Source organism: Pseudopipra pipra, chromosome 2 (assembly GCF_036250125.1).
Source record: "Pseudopipra pipra isolate bDixPip1 chromosome 2, bDixPip1.hap1, whole genome shotgun sequence".
Taxonomy (NCBI): Eukaryota; Metazoa; Chordata; class Aves; order Passeriformes; family Pipridae; genus Pseudopipra; species Pseudopipra pipra.
Window position 1 is genome coordinate 20,515,143 of NC_087550.1, and position 24,478 is coordinate 20,539,620.

At 41.0% G+C, this 24,478-nt stretch overlaps 1 protein-coding gene across 1 annotated transcript; it reads right to left on the bottom strand.

The window, feature by feature from the left end:
- Positions 1-821: 821 nt before the first annotated feature.
- On the bottom strand, positions 822-22,695 carry NXPE3 (neurexophilin and PC-esterase domain family member 3). The gene is made up of 7 exons (XM_064644191.1): positions 22,608-22,695; positions 21,343-21,392; positions 19,267-19,479; positions 11,907-12,667; positions 9,947-10,020; positions 6,021-6,227; positions 822-5,124 (listed from the first exon to the last, which is right to left on the bottom strand). Exons 3-7 carry the CDS (start codon positions 19,357-19,359, stop codon positions 4,574-4,576), a joined length of 1,686 nt encoding a protein of 561 aa, XP_064500261.1. The 5' UTR covers positions 19,360-19,479; positions 21,343-21,392; positions 22,608-22,695; the 3' UTR covers positions 822-4,573.
- Between the last annotated feature and the right edge of the window lie 1,783 nt (positions 22,696-24,478).

Sequence of the window (24,478 nt, forward strand, 5' to 3'; positions counted from 1 at the left end):
AGCAGGGCATGACCTCAGCTCTTTGTTTTGGAGGAATGTAGGAGCAGCACCCTGGATCAGGGCCCTACCCTCCTCCCTTCAGTGATCACCAACAAATGAGAGGGGGAACAGAAAAACAGAACAGACACTGTTCTGTGCACTCTATTCTAGTTTCCAGGAACTTGCAGTTCAGCGATTTCCCCCCATCAAACAGGCTATTTTTGGCTACAAATATTAGAAGTCAGCACAAAGGACAATGCACCCTGCTTACTATTTTCCCAGCTGTGAATTCTGGCTGCCACCTAACCCCAAGGTAAGCTGGTAGCCATCCCCCAACTCCTCCACCCTGGTCCTCCAGCCATCCCAGAGGCTCCCCAGTCTGTGCCATGCAGCCACTCTCTCCCTCTCCCCATGACCTTGAAAACACAGCTCTTGGGCTCAGCTTCTATTATGTCAAGACCTTCTATTATATCAGGATGAGAATAGAAATGAAAAATCATTTATAGATCAGCCAAATGACATCTGAAAGCATCGTGTGCCCAGTCCTCATCTTAAAACACAAATCCCCTGTTTCTTCATTTCTGCTTCCTGTCTATTCCAAGCCTGATGCACCAACAACAGGAAACATCAGTGTGCTTTGGTGCTAGGTCTCATGTCAGGCACAGATCATAAAATCACTCTAAGTGAATTTAATCTATTAACCATAGTGTGAAACTCCTACCCAACATATAGCACAAGAATGTAACAGGTAAAACTAAGGGAACTACTATGCAACTGTAAAAATATAAAGGATGTGGGGTTACGACAAACAAGATAAACTGAGACTAAATCAGATTAAATAGTTCAAGTAAACTTTCCCTCTTTATTAGGAACTTTTCATTCTTTGAGCTTTTTGGCTATTAAAATTGTTTTTCTGATCACATCAGGAAATAAGACAGTAGAGCTTTCTTCATATTGTAAGCATTTCAATTAATATACATATATTAGGGAAAAAAACACCTTTGAAAACAAGTTCTTTCTCTAACACACAGATGTAGTCCTTCATGGCTCCCAACATAGTACGAGTCTTCCAAACAGTCTAAACATACATGGAGTAATCTGGACTTAACAAGTAAGTGCTTTCTAAATTAAATACACATCTGTGGCTGAAGTTTTTTGCTGTTACTTAAACAGTCACGAGAGGAAGAATGTTTTAACCCACACCTTGCAACCAGACCAAAGCAAAATTCCAACACCCTCAACCCTTCCAGGAGACACCTTCAAACCTTTGTTTTTGTCACATGTACATGGAATTGTCACCTGTAGTACATAAAAAATTGTACAGACACTTGTGGTAAGCAAAGTTTCTATTTTTAAATGCTTACCTCTAACAGGTAAAACAATGAAAAATGGTAATTTAAATCTCGTAAAGCAGAGTCACAATAGTGCTGCACTGCAGATGAAATTAGAAGCAACTGAAAACTTGAAAAAAGGGAAACTTCTGCTTTTGATCCTCTCTTCTCATCAACAATTCAACTAATGTCTTCTAGAAGGAAGAAATCAGCCTAAGAAGATATACAGGAGAAACAAGATTCTCAAAATATTACAGTGCAACACTCTTAATACGTAAAATGGAGTTTACTTATTTTATAAATAAATTGCTCTGAAATCTTCTAATAAACACCATAAAAGTATAGTTTATTTCACTGGGATTTGGATCTGGATTTTGAATAAAGACATTAAAAAGGAAAAAAAAAATCAGTACTGAAAGGTTAATAATCAAAATGCTCAGAACAAGAATGAAAATATCAAAAATACAATTTTTTCCCTTCAAATTAAGAAAATGGAAAGAAAAGGAAGACAGGATTTTGAAATATTTTGTGAAATAACTTCTTATGTTTAAAGAAAGGTACTTAACAGACAACTGAGATATTCCTTTCCAGTCCTGTTTCACATTAAGTAACTTGAAAAATAACCAGCCTATTAACCCAAGTCCCTATTAAAATCCATTTAAAAGTTTAAATAAACTGATTTAAAATATTTTATTGCTTCTATGGTTGCATATACAGTACATACACAACTGGTGCGATGGTAACAAGATGAGAATAGAAATGAAAAATCATTTATAGATCAACGGAATGACATCTAAAAGCATCATGTCCCCAAACACGAGTAAATCCTCAGTTTCTTGATTTCTTCTCCCTGCCTATTTCAGAGCCCAAAGAAATGAAGTATTGGTCCTCATTCCAAATCAACTGCCAATTTCCCTCAGGTTCATTACCTAAAAGTTAATCTGTTATTAAAAAATTAATCTAATTAAAGGGTGAGGTTCTACTAGAAGGCAACCAGACATCTTTGCTAATAGCAGTCCTGTCCTCTTTCCCTCCACTGTCAAAACATTCAAAAGAATATTTTCTTCTCTATCTGTGCTTGGTAGCTAACAGTGATATAAAGCTGCTGTTGAAGAGCAGTGGCATCACAACATTCAGAGGAGAAACATGCTGCCGCAACATTTTCACACACAATATGGCTTTACGAGGGAAACCTAATGGTTAGTCCACAAATTAGGTAGTTTCCTTCAAAGTACAAGTTTGAAGTCTTATTTTCATTAACATTACTAGGATAGATTTGTTATTCAGGATGAAAGTCTTACACTATACCTATTTTAAAAATCACACCTGGGAAAGATGAAAGGTCATTTTCCATCGTGGTGGTTTACTTTCCCAGACCTGAACCGGCGTGGTCTCTTCTCAGCAGAGGATAAATTTCCATTACCATATAAAAGGAATAAATAGTTACCTAAAGGCAGTGTATGGACAGATGCTATGTGAGGCAGTTGTCAGTAGGAACCAGCAAATTGGACCTCCTTAATTCTGATTTGAAAAGCTAAGAATAAACATTATTTCAGTGTATATGACTCGTCCAGTCATTTTTAAACATTTTTAAATTGCTCAGTTTATAGATGGATGCCTTTTACATGCTGAAAGCATTTACATTTGTTTTTAAAATAATTCTCAGTTGTCCTTTAAAATGAACAAAATAAAAAGCACTGTTGCTGTAGCTGGTAGCACTAGCTTTCTTGGGGCTCCAGCAATGAGAGCACAATCTTTCTTAATAGAGCAGCAAACCTGACAAAGAGCAAAACATTTCTAACATGAAGACACTTCAATTATTTCACTCTGTGCAACTTACCAATTTGCCTTATTAATCTTCTCTGTTTGCTTATGAAGACCCACCTTTGTTTTGACACATTTCTCAGTAACACCACTGGTGAAGACTGGCTTTGGCCTGAATGGGACCAGAAGTAAGACAACACAGAACACTTCTCTGCTGTTTAATTTGGGAGCTGAATTTAATCAAAATTCTGTTTAAAGCACTATAAATTAAAACTGAAGAGAGGCTCAATCCAATTAGCAGCAGTAAACACCACACCAAGAGGCCTGAGAGCTACCAGCTTTCACACCAGCAAACCTGGGTCTGTACTAAGCAGCTGTATGAAGGCAACCCTGTGTGTGCTTGGCTTTTGGGTGCTACGTTTTTTACCTTCTGTATTGGTAGCAGTGGAGTTCATGAATAAATGATAAAACTGGCAGACCCTGATGAGGGCTCAGGGCGTGGCCCTGGCCATTAGTGTGTGCCAGGTACTGTTACCCAGTGCCAAACCTGGCCAAGTGCATTCGGGTTCCTTGGCCCCTTCGCACAGACACAGCGCACGAAGGATGGACAAGAGTCACTGTCAGCAGCCTGGCCTTGCAGGAGCATAACACAGTAGCTTTATCTCCCAGGGAAGGGAAACACATTGGAAAATACTTCAAGTAGGCGAGCCTGCAACTTGAACTTGCAGAAACTGCCTGGGACAGTGTCTTCACTGAGATCATAATACACATTTCATCATTACAGATAAATCAAGAAGTAGACAGTGCATCAAAGCTCAAAAGAGATTCAGTAGTACAGGAAACAAAACTAAAATACTGGCTATTTGCACTATTTAGCAGCCATCTGTAAACACCACAGGTGCCCTATTAAATTTCAGCAAATTCTTCATGATTTAATACTATAGATATTTTGATTGTGCTTCCTTATTAGTGACTTTGGTACACTCCCTTCATGTCTCTAATTAGGACTTTGCAACAAGAACGGACACTGTGTTTCTCTGACATACAACTAGAGGAGACATCTCTTAAACTCTGGAATGTTAAGAGAAAGACCATTCCCAAAAGCTTTCCTAGGTTTCACATACAGTTCTGAGCAACAAGACCCTGACAACAGAATCAGTGCCATATGGATTAAATTAGGTATACAGTGCAGACAACTAGTAAAGCTAATAACCCAAATAAATTTCTTATTGAATCCTGTCAATTTAATTTAAGGTGCTCTCTAATAATCTCAGATATGAATGATAAGCTTGAAGGAATCAACCTTGCAGGAAGATATGGCCTGAACAGTCAACTCCTCTTTACCACCTTTCACAGCTACCTAGAGTTAAGGCCACTCTACTCATACTGCATGCATTTACAATAACCAGAGTTCCTCCATATCATCCAGCATCATTCCATAGCTCTGACAAAGAGCAACTTCACTTCAGCTGTAGCAAAAGATGACATAGGGATTTGTGCTAAGTTTGCAGAGGGCATACATAAGATAAAAATGCATCTATTTGATTCTTAACAATTACTTCCTGTGGGTGCAAGTTATGTGGCAAGTAATGAGCCACAGACATCTCCCAAGCATCCACAAAGTGCACAGCAATTCCTGAGAACATTTTCCTCATGACAGAATCAAGCTGAAAAGAATACCAATCACTGTTAAAGAGGCTCACTTCTGGCCCAAGCTCCTGAACGTTAGCGGTTCTGATGACGATTAAAGTCTCGGGGCTGCGATCCAGCAGCTGAATAACTGATCTCCGAATGTTCCTCAGCCGCCGGATATACACTTCCACGGGGAAAGTGCTGAAGTGGGACCATATGGTTATGGCTATCACGGTGTTCCTCCCCCCCACGATGCCGTTCAGCTCGTTGGCGATGTAGCGCAGTTCACTGCTGAAGACTGTGGAGAAGCGAATGGGTGGCCCGTGGCAGCGGAACTTCAGCAGGATGTTGTGCTTCAGGTCCACAGACATGAAAGGGCCCACGTTCTTAGGACTCCTCAGGTTAAATTCCACTAGATCTGAAAACCCGAGAGCGAGCATTAGTGAAAGACGGCGCAAGAGGTTAAAACTATCAGCAAGATGCTGGGACCACAGGGCAAAAGGACAAGGAAGTAGACAAGGAAATCTGAACACACTTCTAAGAACTCCAGAATTAAACAGATGATAAGCATAACTTTTTAGAGTGGAGTTTATGGGTGTTAAAGTTGTATGCAAGACAAGACACTTGGACTCTACAAGGCTGTCAATGCCTTTTTCAGGTTTCCTGAACTATTTTGTTCTCTCTAGCAAAAAAGAAATTCTCCAGATAGTCATTGTTGCCCTATGAATCCCGTGTTCACAAGAACCCTACTAGCAACTTTAGGACTCCATTAAATTTAAGGTGACTTAAACTTGTAGGCATTAAGGAGTCCCAAAGTCTGTGTTCCAGTGCAACTGCTTTATGGGAAAGGGATGAGGGAGGGAGGAATATCTAAATGGCTAATGAAATTCTGTTATTTAAGTTAAAATAAGGGAAACAATCAAAATCTATGAACATTAAAAGAAGTCCTTTGCTACTTCATTCCAAAATCACTGCTAGGACTGTGACACTGCAAGGCCTTACAGAGGCGCCCTAAGTCACTTCTGCTGTGGCTCCTGGGGTGGCCACCTTAACTCACAGCCACAACAGTGGTCCCTTTACAAGGACAACTTCACTGATACCTTGTGGCCACATTTCCAAGGCCTACATGTTTCCAGTGTCTGCTCAAACATTTGAATAACTGTCTGCCAGGACTTCTGATGAGGTTTTGTCTTCCCTCTTCCTTTGTTTTGCCAGTGTCACTGTCACTCAGTAAGATCAGCTCTGTATCTGAGATATGAGAAATAGAGCTTTGCAAAGGTCTTTAAAGACAAAACCAAATTTAAAAAAAAGTACCTGGAACAAATGCTGTCAGATATTCAAACCACTGCCTTATTGTAGAGTCTCCAAACAAGTGGATTACTTTTCCTTGTAAGCACTCGGTTATATCATCTGATTTGTTAAAATTATGGATCCAGTGTGTTCTGGACCTCCACTGGTCTTCATAATAATAACCAGAAGGGGAAGCTGTGGGATCTTCAGCTCTGTTCATAGTGATTACATCTGGAAAAGAAAAATTCTTTGAAATTAACAACAAAACCAGCCTCCATAATCCTCATGGACATGTAGTCAGTGATGAATGAACATCTTCCCTAGTTTAAAGCAAAAAGAATGTGCTGGGTTTGACTGGGATAGAGTTAATTATTACAGTAGCTAATATGTGGCTGTGTTTTGGATTTGTGCTGGAAGCAGTGTTGATAATGCAGGGATTCCATCACTGCTGAGCAGTGCTTACACACAGCCAAGGCCTTTTCTGCTTCCTGTACCACCCCTCCAGTGAGTGGGCTGGGGGGCACAGGAAAGTGGGAGGGGACAGAGCCAGGACAGCAGAATCCAGCTGACCAAAGTGACATTCCAGGCCACATGGCATCACACTCTAATATAAACCTGGATAAAGAAGGAGGAAGGGGGAGGAGGATGTTTGAAGTGATGGCAATTTTCTTCCCCATGATGGAGCCTGGGGATGTCTGAACACTTTCCTGCCCATGGGAAGTGGTGAATGAATTCCTTGTTTTGCTTTGCTTGTGTGTGCAGCTTTTGCTTTCCCTATTACAACGTCTTTATCTCAACCCAGAAGTCTTCTCATGTTTATGCTTTTGACTCTCTCCCCTATTCCACCAGGGGGGTGAGTGAGCAGCCGGGTGCTCCTTGGCTGCCGGCCAAGGAGCACATGATGACCACACAGTGGTCGTGTGCATCACACTTCTGATGCATCACACTTCTGTAAGCCCAGGTATTTCACCCCATACTTCTGCAGCAAAACCTGCAACTGCTGGCAGAGTAGTTTGAACAATCATAGTTTAACTTGGTTTAAGTTAAATGGTATCTCTGACATTACTGTAAAAAAACCCCAAACCAAAACAAAACACACAAAAAAAAAAGAAAACCTTAAAGTAAGTATCTGGCATGTTTCACACTGCGATAGAAGTGCTCTATCGCGGGTGCTCGCATAAGGCAGGGAGGAGCAGAGGCAGAAGGACGAGCAGAGCATCTTCCCTCGTCCCCGCCGTGTCGCAGCGCGCGGCTGCCCTCTGGTGCCCGGCCTGCGCACGGCAGCTCCGCTCAGCGCAGGACACCGACCTGCTACCACTCAAAAAAAACCCCCCCAAAAAACCCCACCCACCAAAAACCCCTCCAAAAAATCTCTGCCTACGGAATATGGAATAACATATATCGCCAGTCCTGATACAGTCCTGCTCTATCACCACTAATTTTATACATGACCTTTGAATATGTTAATCATGAGAGTCTCTAATTCCATGGATTTTGGACTTTCTCGCTGCTATCTAGCCCCCTCACCCTTCACTGCCTGCGACAGGCAGCCCCCTGAGGAGCAACTACACACCAGGGAAGTTCTATTCTGTAGGACACCTGTGTGATACCTTGCAAGCAAAGGCCAGAGATTACAGGAAGGGAGCTGCAACCTCATGGTTATGTAAGTCACATATTGCCATATTTCTCTTGGCAACCAGTGTGATATCGGTACATCAGACTTCTGTGAGGTCATTTCAGGTTTCTCCTTTGCCACTCGTGTATTCAAATACTTAAACTGAACAAGCAGGGACCTCTTCCCTGGCACAAACACCAGCTGCAGGGAGCAGACACATCCAGCTACATTTAAGTTTAAATGTTTAAATGATTTCATGTTTAAACACTTTACCCATCTTGGTGTGGAGATTATCTGTTAAGAACAGTCCTTGCCCTGTCACAACTTAGAGCTGTTTGATAAAGCACATATTGTTTGCCATGGCCAAAATCATGCCAGGGACCACTCTAACTATGTATATAGTACAAGCACTGGAGGTCCAGGGCCTAAAAGCATCCCCTGGTAGATGCTCCATTATAACATCATGCATAAGCATCTTTAAACATCCATTCCTTATAAGCATTTTTCTGCCACTCCCTTTCTGTACAATATTCTCTGCATGATGTATTAGTAGATGTTAACCTGAGCTTAGAGGTTGTTAACATCCTTAGACCTCACAGGGACACTGTAAAAAGCAAACTACTATTACGTTTGCATAACACAAGTAATATAATCACGAGTACCACAGAAAAAAGCCTTCAGAATGTTTTATCTTTGTATGTTACTTTAAATTAGACAACAGGGACAACAAAGGAAGAGGAACAAAAACCCAACTAGCAATGTAGACTCATCCAATATTTGTGAAACAGGAATCCTACAGAGAAAGGAAAAAAAGCCTTCGTATGGTCATGTAATAAAAGGCCAGGTCATGTAATAAAAGACCAATTCATAATGTGATTTCAGAACTTGAGCTTGTTCGATTCTAAGTTTTGATGGAAAAGTATTTCCATTTTTTACCTTTTAAGTGGATTTTTCTGCTACACATATACATATAAAAAAGGTGCTAGAACGACTTTTTGGTGCCTCACAGTAAATCAGCATTTCAAATCTGTGTATAGTGTCATATCACTTTTGATCCAGAATTCAGAAAGCCATTACTTTGGGATTTTATAGAAGAGCGTAAAAGTTCCAATCTGAAGTTATAAACTAAGGATAGAAATAAAAACTTGTATTTCAGAAAAATAAAATTTTAAAAAACTTGATCTACATTTACCCCCAAACAAAAAAACATGGACAAAAAGAAGAACAATGAATTTGTGTGTGCTAGCAATTCTAACAAATCCATACATTCACAATCATTATACTAACATACTAAGTTTATTTATTCAGAGACTGCTGATCCTGGAAGGAATTTCCCTGAGGAAATGTGCTACTCTTATCTACCCTTTCTAACCCAACATTAATCCTTGGGAAATGTAGGCAGGCTTTGATCATTCATAGCTCCTGGAAGAAGGGTGACATAATCAAATCTCAAATTTGCAGCAGTTTCTGTGAGGAAATACACAAGATTTAAAAGGCAACAAAAACACATCATCTAAAGGGTCTAGAGAAAGAAAAGGGATGGAGGGGAAATGCTGCTAGCCTAGTAGCAGCACTCTATTTTTTTAGTGAACAGTAAAACTAAAAGCAAGAAATGCTGTAGGCTGCTCTCTGTTCAGACTTTATTGCACAGGTCAGGAACTCTACCATAAAAGCCTCTTAAAACCTTATGAAAAAAAGGTCTAAAAAGCTCTCAATCAAGAAATAATTCTCTGTGTATCACATTTTACACAGGCATAAAAAGTTTGCACACGGATATGAATGAGATACAACCTCTAAGTTTAATTTAGTACAGACTGTCTTCGTTCTGTTTTTAGACAGGGCACAGAACAATTAGGCTCTGGTCCACAACTGTAGGTTCTGTCATCCTGTGGTAACACAAAGGATAGTAATACTTAAATGCAAGATATCAAAATTTGTTCGACAAAGTTCTTAACAAAGAAAGAAATTAAGAAACACCCCACAGCTATTTTTGCTAGATTGAGAGTTTCGTAAGCAGTTACCCTAAGACATTTTACAGCTGTGAGTAAATGCTAGGGGGAAAAAAAAGACAGTTTTGGCAAGAGAACAATATTTTCTCTTTTTTTTTTTTTTAAATCTCATTTGTGTATGTAATTTTGGAAAAAAAATCGTTATTAGTACTGAACTTATATTACGGTTAACAACCAAAAGCCTTCATCTTTTCAATACAAATCTGAAATTAATTTCTATTCCATGCTACAAAAACAAACAAATCAATTATTACCTCATGCCTGTTGCTCTTTTTTATAAATTTAATTATGAATTAAAAACAAGAATCTTATGAAGTTCACTTTACCTGTAAATGCCTTGGGCTTTACAATGACTGAATCAGGTCCACTGGAGAGTATCGGCCTTTTGATGTTCACATGACTTGAACAAAACATAAACATAATAATATTTGTAAAAATTACTGTAAAATTTGAAGGTGATATTAATCTTGTTTTTTCTTATCTACTTCAAATAAGTATGTAGTATTCACACAAAGAATTTTTTACTCCAAGTTTACTCTACTTCCTATAACTGAATTCATTCTGCATTAATTTCCTCAAGATCACGATCACTATTCTGAATCCGAATTCAAAATTTCACAGCACTAAGACACCAATCCTGTGCACACTTTTGCTGACACAAATCCCAGTAAAGCTATCAGAAGCCTGCAAGAAGCTCTGGAGGATTTTCCACAAAGATGGGAACTTCCCAGCTTGCAGAGTGTGGGGATACAAACCACTGAAAGGGTACAGAGCTGCAGCAGCTCCCACCTCTGACAGACCCCTACAGGTGCCTATCACAGCAAATACCTCTGTTGAGGTGGTTGCTGCTTCCAGCCCCTGCGATCCGCAGCACAGAGCGGAGCTGGCGGCAGTGCAGCCCCACCACCACCTGCAGTTCTGCCTCCAGACTGGGCCACTGGTGGTGTGTCCTCTGGGGGAGATGCTGGCACCAGACGATGCCCAACCAACTTCAGAGACCTCCAGCAATAAGGTCTTCCACTAGTACAGCAATTTGCTAAGCACAGAAACAAAGGTCATCCCCCTAAACACCGACAGATCTCAGAAGGACTTGTTTAGGGACACCAGTGAATTCTGATCACTTTGTGTTGGTCACACTGTACAGCTGTGACAGATGCAGAGATTTAATACTAAGCTTTTGTTCTGTCTTTTGCTACTGTTCTGAAGAGAATCCTTGTCTAATGTTTTTCTCCATTTAAGAAATAAATTATTTGGAATTTCTATAAGCCACTCAGTCAAGGATCTCAGAGCTGCATGAAACAAACAAACAAAAACAAAACAAAAAGCCAAACAAACAACCTCTCCCCAGTCAAAAAAAGCAAAACCTTTCCCATTCCCATTTGGAAACACCACCAATAAATATAAGCCAGATTTTACAGGTGAGCTGCCAGAGGCACAGAAAGTCAGAAGACCCACTTACAAACTTGATAAGGAAGAGCCAAAAAAAATTCCACTGATACTTACTTTTTGTTTCTAGTCTTGGTTTCAAACATGCACACAATACTTTCCTAATTACAGTATTTGGAACTGCTACTCTAAAATCTTTCCCAATGTAAGCCTCAACTAAACATACTGCCAAAAGCCCTTCCTTCAACACTTTTGTTGGAGAGCAAGGCAGCAGCCTGCAACTACAACTCTGACACTACAGAGTGGTTACCTTTGTCTAAATTCAGATGTCTAATTTCATATAGAAGCAGTTCTGTCACATCTACCCAGGTACTAAGAGATGGTTTGGGTTTTTTTAAATGCTGAATGCAGAAGAAAAAGATGACTAATTTAGTTTGACACTTGAAATAACATGCACAGATCATTTGCACTTCCACATTCCTAAGATTTGACAGTCACACTGTCAAGCCTGGACTCTTTTTAAGTAGTTGAGATTTGGTGAAAAAGGCATCTCAAAACATTGAGATGTGGAAATGTAGATGTGGAAACAAAAAATAAGGAAACAGTCCCCCAAACCACCACACAATTCAGACAGCATGCTCTTGTGAAATTCAGGAGGTGCAGCAGAGCTGAATTCAAAGCACAGAGAACTACATACCAAGTTTCTGTAGTTTAAGAGTGCTGTCTAAGATTCTTGTACAGCTGAACGGAGGAGAACAGACTCACATCAAACCCTCCTCCTGCAGATACACTCTTCCTCCAAGGCCATGTGTCATAATAACCAATGAGCCAAATTTGTATAAAAAAACCCAAACAAAACAACTTGACTGAGTATATATATAAATTCAACAACACACATACCTTTGGAAAAAGAGGCTTTCCTCTTTCGTCAGAAGACCTTTTAGATATCCACCTTTGGCATGGCTGATCCGGCTGGCACAGGACAGTTTTCGAGGCTTATAACAGAACCATGGCTCACCCGTGTAGGGATCTGTGAAGTTACAGACTGGGAGATCTCCAGGCAAGCAAACGTTGCACTCGGTGGTTTCTGAGTACCTCCCAGACTTGAATGAGCTTTTGAAATAGACCCTGTCCGGCCTTTCTTCTCGTAAACGCAGGAGGACTTGGATGGCTTCACTCGGATGGACAAGTGACACAGAAACTTTGACCTCTCCTGGCCAAAGCAAGGTAAAGAAGATTTTGTAAAGGCCATTATGGCAATCTACAATCCTTCCTGTTGCTCCAGCTTTCAGCAGAGGAGAGTGAATTCGCGCCTGTAAGTAGTCTCCGCCATACCGCTTGGGCTTTCCTTGGAAATCCTTCATACGAACGAGGACCTCCAACTCATCACCCACTTTGAAGAACCTGCTGGGTTTCACAATCACAAAGTCACTACGTGTGGGATCAGTGCTCTGTGCAAAGGCAATTTTGTTATCGGGGGGGGTTGGCCACTGTATTGCAGCAAGCAACGTCTCCTGCTCCTCTTGTTCTCTTTTGGACAAAGTCTGCTGCGTGTAACCGCAGTAAGGCTTCCTGGTAGTTTTGTTTGTCTGTGACAGAGAATGCTGGACATTGTTTTCCGTTATCCAATTTGATCCTGAAACTGTGTCATCATCCAGGTTCTGGGGAGGAAAAAGATCACCTGAAACCGTGCTATGAAATGAAACATTGTGAATAATGGATAATAAAATGATCCCAAGAACTGGGCTTTCCTCTGTAGAGCTTTGAAGCTGACCAAATGAAGCAACTTCACTAGAAGACTCAAATCTATTACTCTGACCATGGGATTTCCAAGGAAACAGGTGGGCAACACCTGTTTTGTTACCCTGTTTTGGCAGAGAAGCTTTTATATAGATCGTATCCACTATTTTCTATGGCAGTATTTTAGCTACCGGTATATTCTGTAAACAACAGCAATGCGAATAAAAATTAAAAAAGGTTGAAAGATTAAGTAGCAAATTGTAGCTCATGTTTTATTTTCTTCTGTAGTAACACTTTAGTCTTAGAGCACCATGAGGTCTAATAGGTGCCCAATGTAATGCAAGGAAATAGGGCTTCTTTGAGACACTACACTGCAGATGATGCAGATGCACCCCCTGCACACGCCTTCTAGAGAAGTCTGCTGCGTGTAGCAGCTGCAGTCATTTATCTGGTCACACTCACATTGCTTCTTATCTAATTATCTGAAATGTGTCTTTCCCTGTAACGTACAGATTGGAAGAAACAAAAGAATAAAACCCCAGATGCTTCAGGGACAATGAATTCATGAGCCAGTTGCCAAGTACAATAGTGTAGAACAAGCTAGGACTGAACAAGCAAAAAAATTGTTGGTTTGTTTATTTATAAGATTGTAAAAATCTATATACAGCTCCTTCTAGAACCAAATGAAACAGCAGAGCATCTCCTAATTCACACAACAGTTTAAAAATTAAAATAGTTAAATACAATGCTAGACTAAGAGAGGAGGCTTCTGCTGCAACTTGACATCAGTGTCCAAAACTGTATTTTCATGCAAATGACTGCAGAGATACCATCGTCTTCATGATATCACATGATTTCGCAGGTTTGCACTAGGAAAATTTTAAAAATAGCACAGCCTAAGCCTCCAGAGCTACCCATGAGATTTCTAATCAGCAACTCCAAATTTACCCTTCAAATACACACAAAATCAGCAGTCAATGAGCAATTAATTATCAGGTATATATAGCAGAACTTATCCATACTTCTGTTTCATAAAGAATGAAAATAGTTTTTCAAGCAAAGATTAAAATTATATAGTGCATCATTCGCATGGCATCAGAGGATAAAGACTGCTAAAAAAGTCAAACTATGTTATCTGAAATCTTTTAAAATATCATTGTACTCACCAATGCCCCAGTGTGTCCCATTTAATTCCTCCATAACTAACTGCCCAGTAATGTACTAAAATTCACAGCACTTATATTAAAGCCTTATTCATTGTTATAAACCTTTCTTAGTCCACTGAAATATCACCAGTGCTTCAGAAGAACATAAGTTCTTCATTAAGAACATAACTGAGATTCAACACACTTTTTTAGAAGAGTGTAAACCTAACAAACAGTAGAAACGTACAGGCTTTTGAAGTCTGTGATATATGTTGGTTTTGATCAGCTTAAGAGTAAGAGGATGAGCACATTAGGATGTAGGATGGATATGTAAAATCTTCTTTGTATGATATCCATGTTAACAATAAAACCTGAAACCTGAAATGTAGACTGCTACATGGTAACATCACAATAGAAGCTTTTGCTTCTATTTTGCATTTCCATCCAGGATTTAATAAATTTGCCCTGAAGGCCATCTGAGACAATTTGTAATTATTTACATTTTCCATCACAGCAAGCAAAGCTGCAGATGTATTGCTGCATGTTACTGTCATTAGCCCAGTAAATTTCAGCCAAAGCTGAGAGTGAATCTCAGGCACGGTTCTACTTTAAATCTTGTCTACATGCATTCTTGAATTAAGCCAAGTGTCTATTTTTGGATACCTTCACAACTTCTTCCCTTCACTTGCTTGTGCATATCTATAACACAGAAAATACTGCATGGAAATATTTTCAAAAGGTAGCTATCCATTTCAATGCCTCCAATAAGCTGGTAACAATGTATCAGTCAGCAAAAATATTTAAGCGTTTTTCTAAGGAGGGGTGGAGGGGAGAATATGTGTGTCTGATTAATTGTTGTTTTCAGTGTAAGTTCTCAAGAGAAAATTTCTATAGTTCAGCTGATTCTTCAGTGGTTGGTACTTCGGGTCAAGGGGCATGGGAAAAAATCCTTTCAAATTAAGAAGAGAGATGGCTATCTAAGACAGCCTTAAAAACAGACATTATCCCTATTTTTAATCTTCTATAAATTTCTTCAGGGTTTTTAACCCAGTCTTTCTGTCAGAGTTGTAGAAGATGCCATTTATGGCCTAGCTAGGCTTTCTGAAGTCTTTCCAGGGGCATACCTATATTTTTCAGTGGAAAAGGGTACAGAGAAAAGCAAGCCAACAAACTCATTCAGAAAACAGAACACAGTTCAATGTCTCCAAATCAGTCCCTCTGCACAGCAAAGCACAAGGCCAAAGCTGTTCACTTGCAGCTGAGGCCAAGGACACTTCAACATCTCCAGATTATGACCCATTATGCAGAACAGATCATACCACAAATATTTCCTCAGTCTGTCTTCAAAAGGGGTGAGGGCGAATCTCCATGAAAGTAAAAGCAGAGCTGCTTCAACTTCATGAAGAAGCCATTCTTTCTCCAGCATTCTTGTTCATCTTTACAGTCCTCTCTCAAGCACAACCAGGACCATGCATCATTGCAGAGATTCTCTCTGCCAGTAAAGGCAGGGAAAGCTTCACAGTCAATTAATATACTGAAGATCCTTGACTGACATAGAAAAGCTTTCCAAACCATCTTTCTTTCTTTAGTGTTTCCCAGGCTTAGCTCCAAACAAGTGCTCCAGTTCTCCTGCCCCTATGGATACATAAGGGCTGCCCTGAGGCAGACAATTAGCTGACTTTGCCCCCACTCCATTTCCTACTTCCTCTTTCATTAGCATTTCCAAATCTCTCTGGCTCCTCCATGGTATGTTGGCACACTGAGACTGTGCAGAACTGCGGGTTCTCCACTGTACCTACTAGCCAAAACTAAATAAAATTCCTTTAAAAAAAAAAAAAAAAACCAACAGATAACATTTCTCAAGATTTCTCAAGAGTACTCTTCCTTTATGACACAGATACTTTTAGCTTTTATTATAGTCTCCATGATAAATAACACTTGCCCTGCTTTGCTTATTTCCTTATATACTCCATTCAAGGTGTCATGTATTTTAAGTGCAATTTCCAAGGGACTTTGTTTGTTGGGTTGTTGGGTTTGTTTGAGGTTTTTTGTTTGTGTGGGAGGCATTTGTTTGATTTTGTTTTGTTTTGTTGAGGGTTTTGTTATTGTTATTTTTACTTTCTGAGTTTTGAAGCTAACCAGAACCCAAATCTGACCACAAAGTACTTTAATGGATGCCTGCCAAGTAACACAGGTAGGACAAAACAGATTACATGTCAATTAAGCACAAACAAATATACAAGCGGTTCCTGGCATTACAGATGTCAAAACAAGGGGGGAGCTAATGGGAGTTTCAGCTTAACTACTCAGCTTTTGGCATTCTCACTGCCAAATAAGCAAAAATGAGATAAAACATATAGATCAATAGAGACAATAATGCTCTCAAAAATATTCTAGAATGATCCCAGAGTACTTGATTAGATCTGCAATGAACACTTCAGTTAAACACCATAATGTAGGTGGTGTCATTGAATGAGTTGCTTAAAGTAACCTTAAAGCACTCATTTATGACAGGTGGCCAATGAAAATGCCGAGTATTTCAACTGCTGCTGAAAATGTGGAACTCCATCTCAAAGCCCAAGATCTTCCACCAACTGTAACTCCTGGCTTGGAGTTCAGAACAGTTGCTGCAAACCTGCAAAAGTCACTATCATTAGAGCAGGAAACATCACAAGAGATTCCCAGCCAATAGGCATGGTGGAGGAAAAAGACTTCCAGTCTGACCAATAAAAACTCTCAACTTATGCAGCAGACAGCATCTGAAACTGAACAAATTCCAATTACTGAAAGGTCAGTCATCTTATTCTCAGTAATTTTACTCCCAAGGTACTCTATTTGTAGTCTATGACAGACATGAAATCAGCTCACTGTCATTACCATCTCACAGCACTGAGTGGGTGCTAAACTACTTTAAGTGTCAAAGCCAATCCTAAAAAGCCATCACCTAACAGAGAAATGTTCCAGCAACACTCCCAATAAGATGAAGTTATCTTTTGTAGGCACCTGCAATTTAGCAGCAAGAAAAAAAGACTTTGTTACATAGTTCTTTTGTTCAGTTTCAGCTGTTTGATTTCATACACCATTACTTCATTCTGGCAAGAAACTTCCCTTCTCCCCATACACTCTTTTCTAAGTGCTTTTTAAAAAAACAGTGCTCACAACCAGTCCTGAAATGGTTCTTTCACTCTAAAGGTAATTGGTACAAATTCACAAACTCTCCTGTATCCTAAAGGCATGATGTTTGGCAACATCTTGATACTTGACCAAAAAAAATTATTGAACATTCTATCTATGTTCACAGAAAAAAATTAAATTAAAATAAAAATACATTTCTTCCAGTACTATAATACAGTGACCTGAAGGGAGTAGTGGACAGCTTGGTTCTTTTTCAATATAGAGTAAGAAAAGTAAAATTCTGACATGAGGACTATTGAGAGGGTGTCATTAGTAGCTTAAAAATTTAAGAGGAAAGATTCCAACATGAAAAAGCATAAAATCCTACAGGAAAAAAAGCAGGAAGGATAGCTAGGGAGGGGGGATAGCTGACAATTGCCTTAGATCTTGAGCTTTAGCCAGTTAGGCTAGATGATTTGGGGATGAGAAGCATGTCTGATGCATTTACAAACATGTTTTCAACAGCAGTCAACAAAAAGCCCACCTTCCAAAGCCCAAACAGATTAGGGTACAGATATTCTGTGAAAGCTTTCTAAGGCTTTTTCTGGTTTTGATCTCTGACTGAAAAGAATCAGCACAGACACCTATGGTAGACTGCCTGGAAAATTATGCCAAGACAGAGACAAATACCAGAGCATGTCCATTCAGAAAAGTCAAGACAACAGAAGGGGTTAGAGTGGCATGTTGTGGTGTAAAGATTTACCAGCAAAACAGTACTTAACCAAGTTTGGAAGAGCAGGTAAGTAAAAGGTCAACAAAGCCATGAAGATACTATCATGAACAATGGCAAGAAAAAGCACAAAGCAAACCTGCATTTTCCATTTCATTCTCAAAGCACTGCCAGAGCCCTCTTCTCTAAGAAATGTAATTTAAAAAAGAAAACAGTCTAGGTTTCGAAATATCAACACTCCTCATACAACATTCTAGGTCATAAAAAACCCCAAAACCACAGAAAGAGAAAACAAAAGCTACTTTATATGTTACACAAAAAGATCATGTTAACTTGAGCAAAAGGTCCATCAAACACAGTATTTTGACGGTCAATAGTTTCCAACACCGGGTGTGTAGGAAAAGAATACAGACCAAATATTTCCTCCTAAAGACTTAATGCAGTTTCTAGCCCTTTATGGCTTAGAGATTTCTTAAACACAAGGGTGGACATCTTTAAGATCTAGTATCCTCTAATAGATTTTTCTTCTGTGCATTCATCCAGATTCTTTGAATATATGCTTTTAGCAGCTACACAGCCTTACTGCAAGGACTTCTGCTGCTTTGCTGCAATCCATAAGAAGCATCCCTGCTTCCTTTAAAAATCAACATTTGCAGTTTTTATTTAGTGTTTCCAGTAATGTCACTTGTGGGTTGACTTTAACCTGGGGTTAGTAACTCAGTAACTAAGCAGTTTCAAAGTACATCTGTAATAACATGCTAAGTAATATGAATAAATATGTAAGTCAGACACAGCAGAGGGAAAAAGGGAAAGGCAAATAAAAGTTGCATCGGTAGAGGCTGGAGATCAACTTGCCATCTAACAGCTCTGCAGAACTGGCCATGTCAACAGGACAGCATTGTGGCAATGAATTAATGAGAGCATAACCAGCTGATTGAGCAAAGTGATAGTTCCCCTCAACTTGACCATGGTGAAGAAGACTGTGAACTAGAACACTGTGTCTGGTTTTTGGACAACTCATACCAGAGTCAAACTGGAGAGAACAGCTAAGAATCCCTGAGATGATTAGGAAACCGGAGTGACACTAATGGAACCAAACTTTTTTTTATTTCTTTTTAATCTGGAGAAGACCAAAAGGGGATCTAACTGCAGTCTTTCACTACCTAAAGGGGAGTTACAGAGGAACTGAGTGAAAGTACACACTATAAAAATAAGATGCAACTTCCACCTGCACATGAGATAAACATTCTTCATTGCACGAGAGGTGCAGCACTGCAACAGGCTGCCTAGGCAGGTTGTGAAATCTGACCATCCTTGAAGACTGTCAAAACTCAGCGATACCTTGTGCAGTCCAAGCTAACTCTGACGTTGGCCCTTTGAGGAGAGTGTTGACTAAATACCTTCACACATCCCTTCCAGTCGGAATTTTCTCTGTTTCCAAGTTATAGCTAAATGCTGTCACACACAGTTCTAACTTTATGCTCAAAATGGAATAATGTTACTCAAACGCTCTTGGAGTGGTTTCACTTACCTCTAACTGAAAAAAATTATGGACCAGCACCACAACAGCCAGTACTGCCATAAGCAGGCAGAAGATCTGCAGTCTGAACGAGTCACGCCACATGGTCCATTCATATCTTTCCCTCCCATGTTAGACGCTGCCATGACTTCCATCCACCACAAACATGAATGTCATTTCGTCTCAGTAGTGCACAAGAGAATTCAGTTGACTTCCACTTCATTCCTGCAAGTGCATTTACAAAAACTATATTAAGTCCTCAAAATATTACTATAAGTCCAGTTTAACACTGAAAGCATACAAATGGTGGAATTTGGCAGCACTATAGAACAGTCAACATGGATTTTTTTTGTGGAACTAATCTGAACAGTACTTACATTACTTAATTCTCTAGGTCATGTCAAAGCAAAACCTTATAAAGGTAGTCTCACCTGTAGCTGATACAAAAGAAAGGCAAAAGAAGAGTGCAAGATTTCGTTTTGCCAAACAAAAAAGCCAAACCAAGTAACAACCACCCAATTTATCCATTAGGCCACACTATCACTATCCAGACATCAGGAGACCAAGACTTCCAGCAGAAACTTGTGAGTTTAGATATCTCCCATTTACCTGTTTACACATTTCAAGAAGTTGTAATTAAAAACCAAGCTCTGAAGCAAGTTTGGATAAGCAAGATAAAAGATGCTTTCTCCAGTTTTCTGCTGGGGGAAAAAATTACTGTAGTGTTACAGAGGAGATATGTAACAGAGTTCAATGCACTAAAATTTAACTTTGTATCATACTACATCTTCTCTGTTTTTTTATCATTCCTTTTACCTCATGCAGCTCTAATAGTAAAAAAAATGAACTTCTGGGAAGAATGTGTTCAGTTTTGGTGGTTTTGGGTGGGGTTTTTTTAATAAAATAATAGTATTGTTTTCCATAAAATTTAACTTCTGTAAAATATATTGTTTCTTTGAGGTTGCTTGATAGCTGATCCACTATAAAAATCACAGACTTAAAGCCATTGATAAGGTTCTCACAGCTTAATGCTTGCTCAGTCAGACTCTTTTCCTTTCTTTTTGAGAAGGACAATTTTGAGGCAGTCATTTTGCAAGCAAAAAGGATACTGTTCCTGCAGAAGCTCTAAACTTGGAACCAGGAAACAGATGGCAAGGAGAGGCAGTCAAAAGACACCAATCTCTTCAAATCTAATATTCTCAAAGCAGTATTACTCATACAACCATCCTCCAAGTGCAACAACATAATCAAATGATTACATTAACTTTGTAAAACTTTCTATAAATAGTATAACTGAGAATTTACACTATTTCTTAAGTCTAAATGAAGAATGCTGTGTCAAAGTAAACATAATAATACATAAAATATCAAAATTAACTAATTAAATTATTCAACAAATGCATATAGGTTAGAAAACTGAAATATATTACTGGTATAACCAGGACAGTCTCAAAATAGACCACACATCAAATTGCTTTACAAGGATTATAGGGATTATAACTTCAAATGCTTTGCTGAGAATTACAGAGATTGTATTTCTGACCAACGAACAAGCATTGAAAGAGCAAGACATCCATTAAAGTGAAAGTATCAAAATGCCACAGAAACGCACCTTTGTTGGAACAGTTCTGCACTAACAGAAAGTACTAAATTTGCATAAAACAGGAGCTCGGGTTTTAAACAATAACTGATAATAAATATACCTAAATACACAAAAATGCTAATTTAAGGCCATATATGTCCATTTGAGGAACAGAAACAAATATATTAGAGAAAAAGAGAATTTTCAATTGTGTTGCTGAGAATTCTCTTCAAATCACCAAAAAGCACAGGACACTGAAAATCAATAGAAAGTCATTTCAGATACCTAAAAAGGCCACAAAGGCTATTCCCATGTATTTTTGTTCCAAATTTCCCACATTTCTGTAAATGTCACATGCCCTGAAACATTCAATGTACAGGTTTAGAGCTTTCTTTGTGTTAAAGGCCTTAACGTACTGACAGTTTCACCATCCTTGACCAGTTGATCTCATTTATTTTCTGTATAAAGGAAGCCAATAAGTACATCAAAAAGCCTTAGGTTCTTACCCTACTCCTGAAATGTTCTCTGAAGTCATCTGTGCAAAAGGCCAGACAACCTTGGAAACAATACATTAAAAAAATAAATATATCTATACGCACACAACTATTTTCAAATAAAATTCGTGCCCTGGTAGTTTGTTTGCAGTGACACAAAACAACATGGCCATTATGACTCTTTATCAGTAAAATTACTTCTTTTTCTACAATAATCCAAGGATTTTTTTTTAAGTGTTTCATTTTTTTTAAACTTCAATCCTACATCTTTGAATTTTCTCCAATTTATCATTAAGTATTAATTCTCTCAGCTTTGTTCCATGTTATTACAAGTCCCCTCTTGCCCAAGGTTAAAAACAAAAACCGGTTTAATTACGTTTTTATGAAGAGTGTTCTAATTGCCTCATGCTCTATTACGGGATTATAGTTCGGGGCTTTTTTCCAAGTTGTCAGTTATTGTCAGGTCTCCATCTCCACAACTCTCTAAGCCAGCAGCATTACGAAAGCATTAGAATTATGAGTATTGGTGCAACCGCTCCCAATGTTGGCACGCGAAACGCAAAGGCAGAGGAGCCACTACCTCTGGCGATGCCCAGACCGTGCCACTAAGGCGCAGTGTCTCAAGGCTTGGTGCTCGCGTGGCTGCAGGCACGGAAAATCACGTTTGCTGCTGTTTCCCCCTAATTCCTCCCGCCTTGCTCCCCGGAGAGCGGGAGCTGCCAGCCCCTACAACCCGCGGACGTTCCGGGCCAGTGCCGCAGCTCCCTGCGGCGGTGCCGCTCCGGGGAATCACGGCTGCTCCCGCCGCCCCGCGGGGCCGGGACACGCACCCACGAGTGAGGGACGGGGGACGCCGGCGGGAACCACCGCTGCCGGCAATGCGAACCGCACAGCTGCATTTCACTGCCCCAAGCTACTTTATAGGCGCCGCCGGGCGGTCCGCCCGCTGTCGGTATCCCCCGGGGGAGCGGCACAAGGCGGACCCGGCATCCCCCAGGGAGCGGCACGAGGCAGCCCCTGGACCGGCAGGAAGCATCTTCAGCCGCCGCCGCGATGGAGCGCGGGCAGCGCGCCCCTGCGGGCCGGCGGCGGGGACGGGGCACCCGAGCGGGGCACCCGCCGACCCCGGCACCCCTCACCCGCCCCAGGCCTCTCCACCGCGGCCGCGGCCCCGGCCCCTGCCCCACCGCCGCCCCGCCTTCCCCCGCCGCAGCCTCCCCTCCCGCTCCCCAGACGAGCCCCGCAGGCCCCGCCGCTGCCGCCCCGCGCTCCCTCACCGCAGCCCCGCCGCTCCCCCGGGCCAGGCGGCGGCCTCGCCCCCGGCCCGGAGGCTCTCGCCGTATATCCCCCGGCCCCGCCGCCCCGCCTTCCTCCCCGCCCCCGACACGGCGGCGGCGGCGCCTCCTCCCGCCCCGCCCCGGTAACGGGTCTGTCCCGGCCGCCGGCGCCGCATCCTGAGGGGAGGGAAATCCCCGGCACCGCACGCGCTCGTTCGGGGACATCCTAGTTGCTGAGGAGGGCGCTGGATAATGAGAAGGGAAAAAAACCCCAAACAAAACACATACAAACCCAACACCAACAAACAAACAAACAAACAAACACACGCAACCAAAAAAACAACCAAAAAGCTTCCTCCCACCCACCCCCCCCCCCAAAAAAAAAAAAAAAAGCCCCAAACTAAGTCCCCATAATTTTTGGGCCACAGTGGGTGAAGCCAAAGACAGCAGGATGTGGAGAGGCTGGCATGCAGATGGCATTATCAGGCCCCCCCCCAGCCGCACCCCCGGTCAAGAGAGAAGGCTCTGACAGGAACCATCGCAGCTCCAACGCTGCAGAGCCCGGAGGCAAGTGGAGCAGGGAGCTGGAGAGGCGGTGTCTTGGCCAGCGAGGAGGGTGTGAAGAGGGAGAGCTGGCCCACAGACCAGCTGCAGGGGCCGAGCTGGGGACACAGGCACAGCACAGCAGAATCGGGCAAACCCAGCTGCATTGAAGGCAGGACTCCAGGATGTGTGAGGAGATGCACGCAGCCAGCGTTGAGTTTAGCACCCTGCACCAGAGCTGGGTAGCACTTTCAATTTGCTAACAGGACATCTGCAATGACTTTGCCCTCACTTGTAAACACCGCATAAGCTTAGGAATGCCTCTTTCCAAAACAGTCACCTGCTAGCAGTTGTTTGCACTACAGGGTAAGGGCTCAGTCTTATTTTTACTGAGGAATATGGGGCTCACTTAAAACTTGGAAGAGAGACAGAGCAGCTGAAATATTCCTGTGAACAAAACACTTTAGCCATTATAAATATAACTCTTGTCTTCTGCCCCCACCCCCATCAACCACAGCTATTTTGAGTAAGTTATCTTCTGTTTTTCTCTTCCTTTCTCCATCTTGCAATGGTGGTTACATGATAGAGAGAGAAAGCAAAATCTCCACAGGCACAAGCTTTTATTAGTACTATACACTGTGGGTCAAGAATTGAAAGTCATCTGGCCGTGTAAGCAAAACAGTTTAAGACAGTATTTTGAAAAATACTTGGTATTGATTTTTTCCCCCCTCTCAACAGAGATATTTTGGCTACTGCTGAGCAGAGCTTACATAGAGCCAAGGGCTTTTTTGCTTCTCACACCACCCCACCAGCAAGTGAGAGTTGGGAGGATACTCAGTTCCTAGCACATATAAGGATTTCAGCCCATAAAATTAAAATTAACTATTTCCTTTTGAAAAAAAATGGGTCCATCCGTTAGATATCCCTTTATTTTCCAAATCTAATAAAAGATTTTAATTTCTGATCTTATTACAAATGTGAATCAAAAACAGGAACAAGAGGGACCTTCAACCTGAGCTCCTGTAGTGTTATGGTTACTATCCCTACAATACACAGCATTTAAACTTAGTAGTACAGCTTTAAGGTCTCTACTCCAGGAGAAAACAGCATTGCTCTTCTCTTTTCAGACCTGAAGTTACTTTAGCTATGCCTCTTTCTGTCTTTTAATTAGAATCCTAGGATGGTTTGAGTTGGAAAAGACCTTAAAGATCACCTAGTTCCAACACTCCTGCTGTGGGCAGGGACACTCCTGCCCATGGCAGAACACTAGACCAGGTTGCTCAAAGCCCCATCGAGCCTGGCCTTGAACACTTCCAGGGACGGTGCAT

Coding starts and splice junctions, on each gene's coding strand:
- NXPE3 (XM_064644191.1), bottom strand. CDS start 19,359: ATGTGGCGTGACTCGTTCAGACTGCAGATCTTCTGCCTGCTTATGGCA. Junction 10,021..11,906: donor GAAAGCCTCTTTTTCCAAAG/GTATGTGTGTTG, acceptor GTTTTGTTCAAG/TCATGTGAACATCAAAAGGC. Junction 5,125..6,020: donor TCTGACAGCATTTGTTCCAG/GTACTTTTTTTT, acceptor TCGGGTTTTCAG/ATCTAGTGGAATTTAACCTG.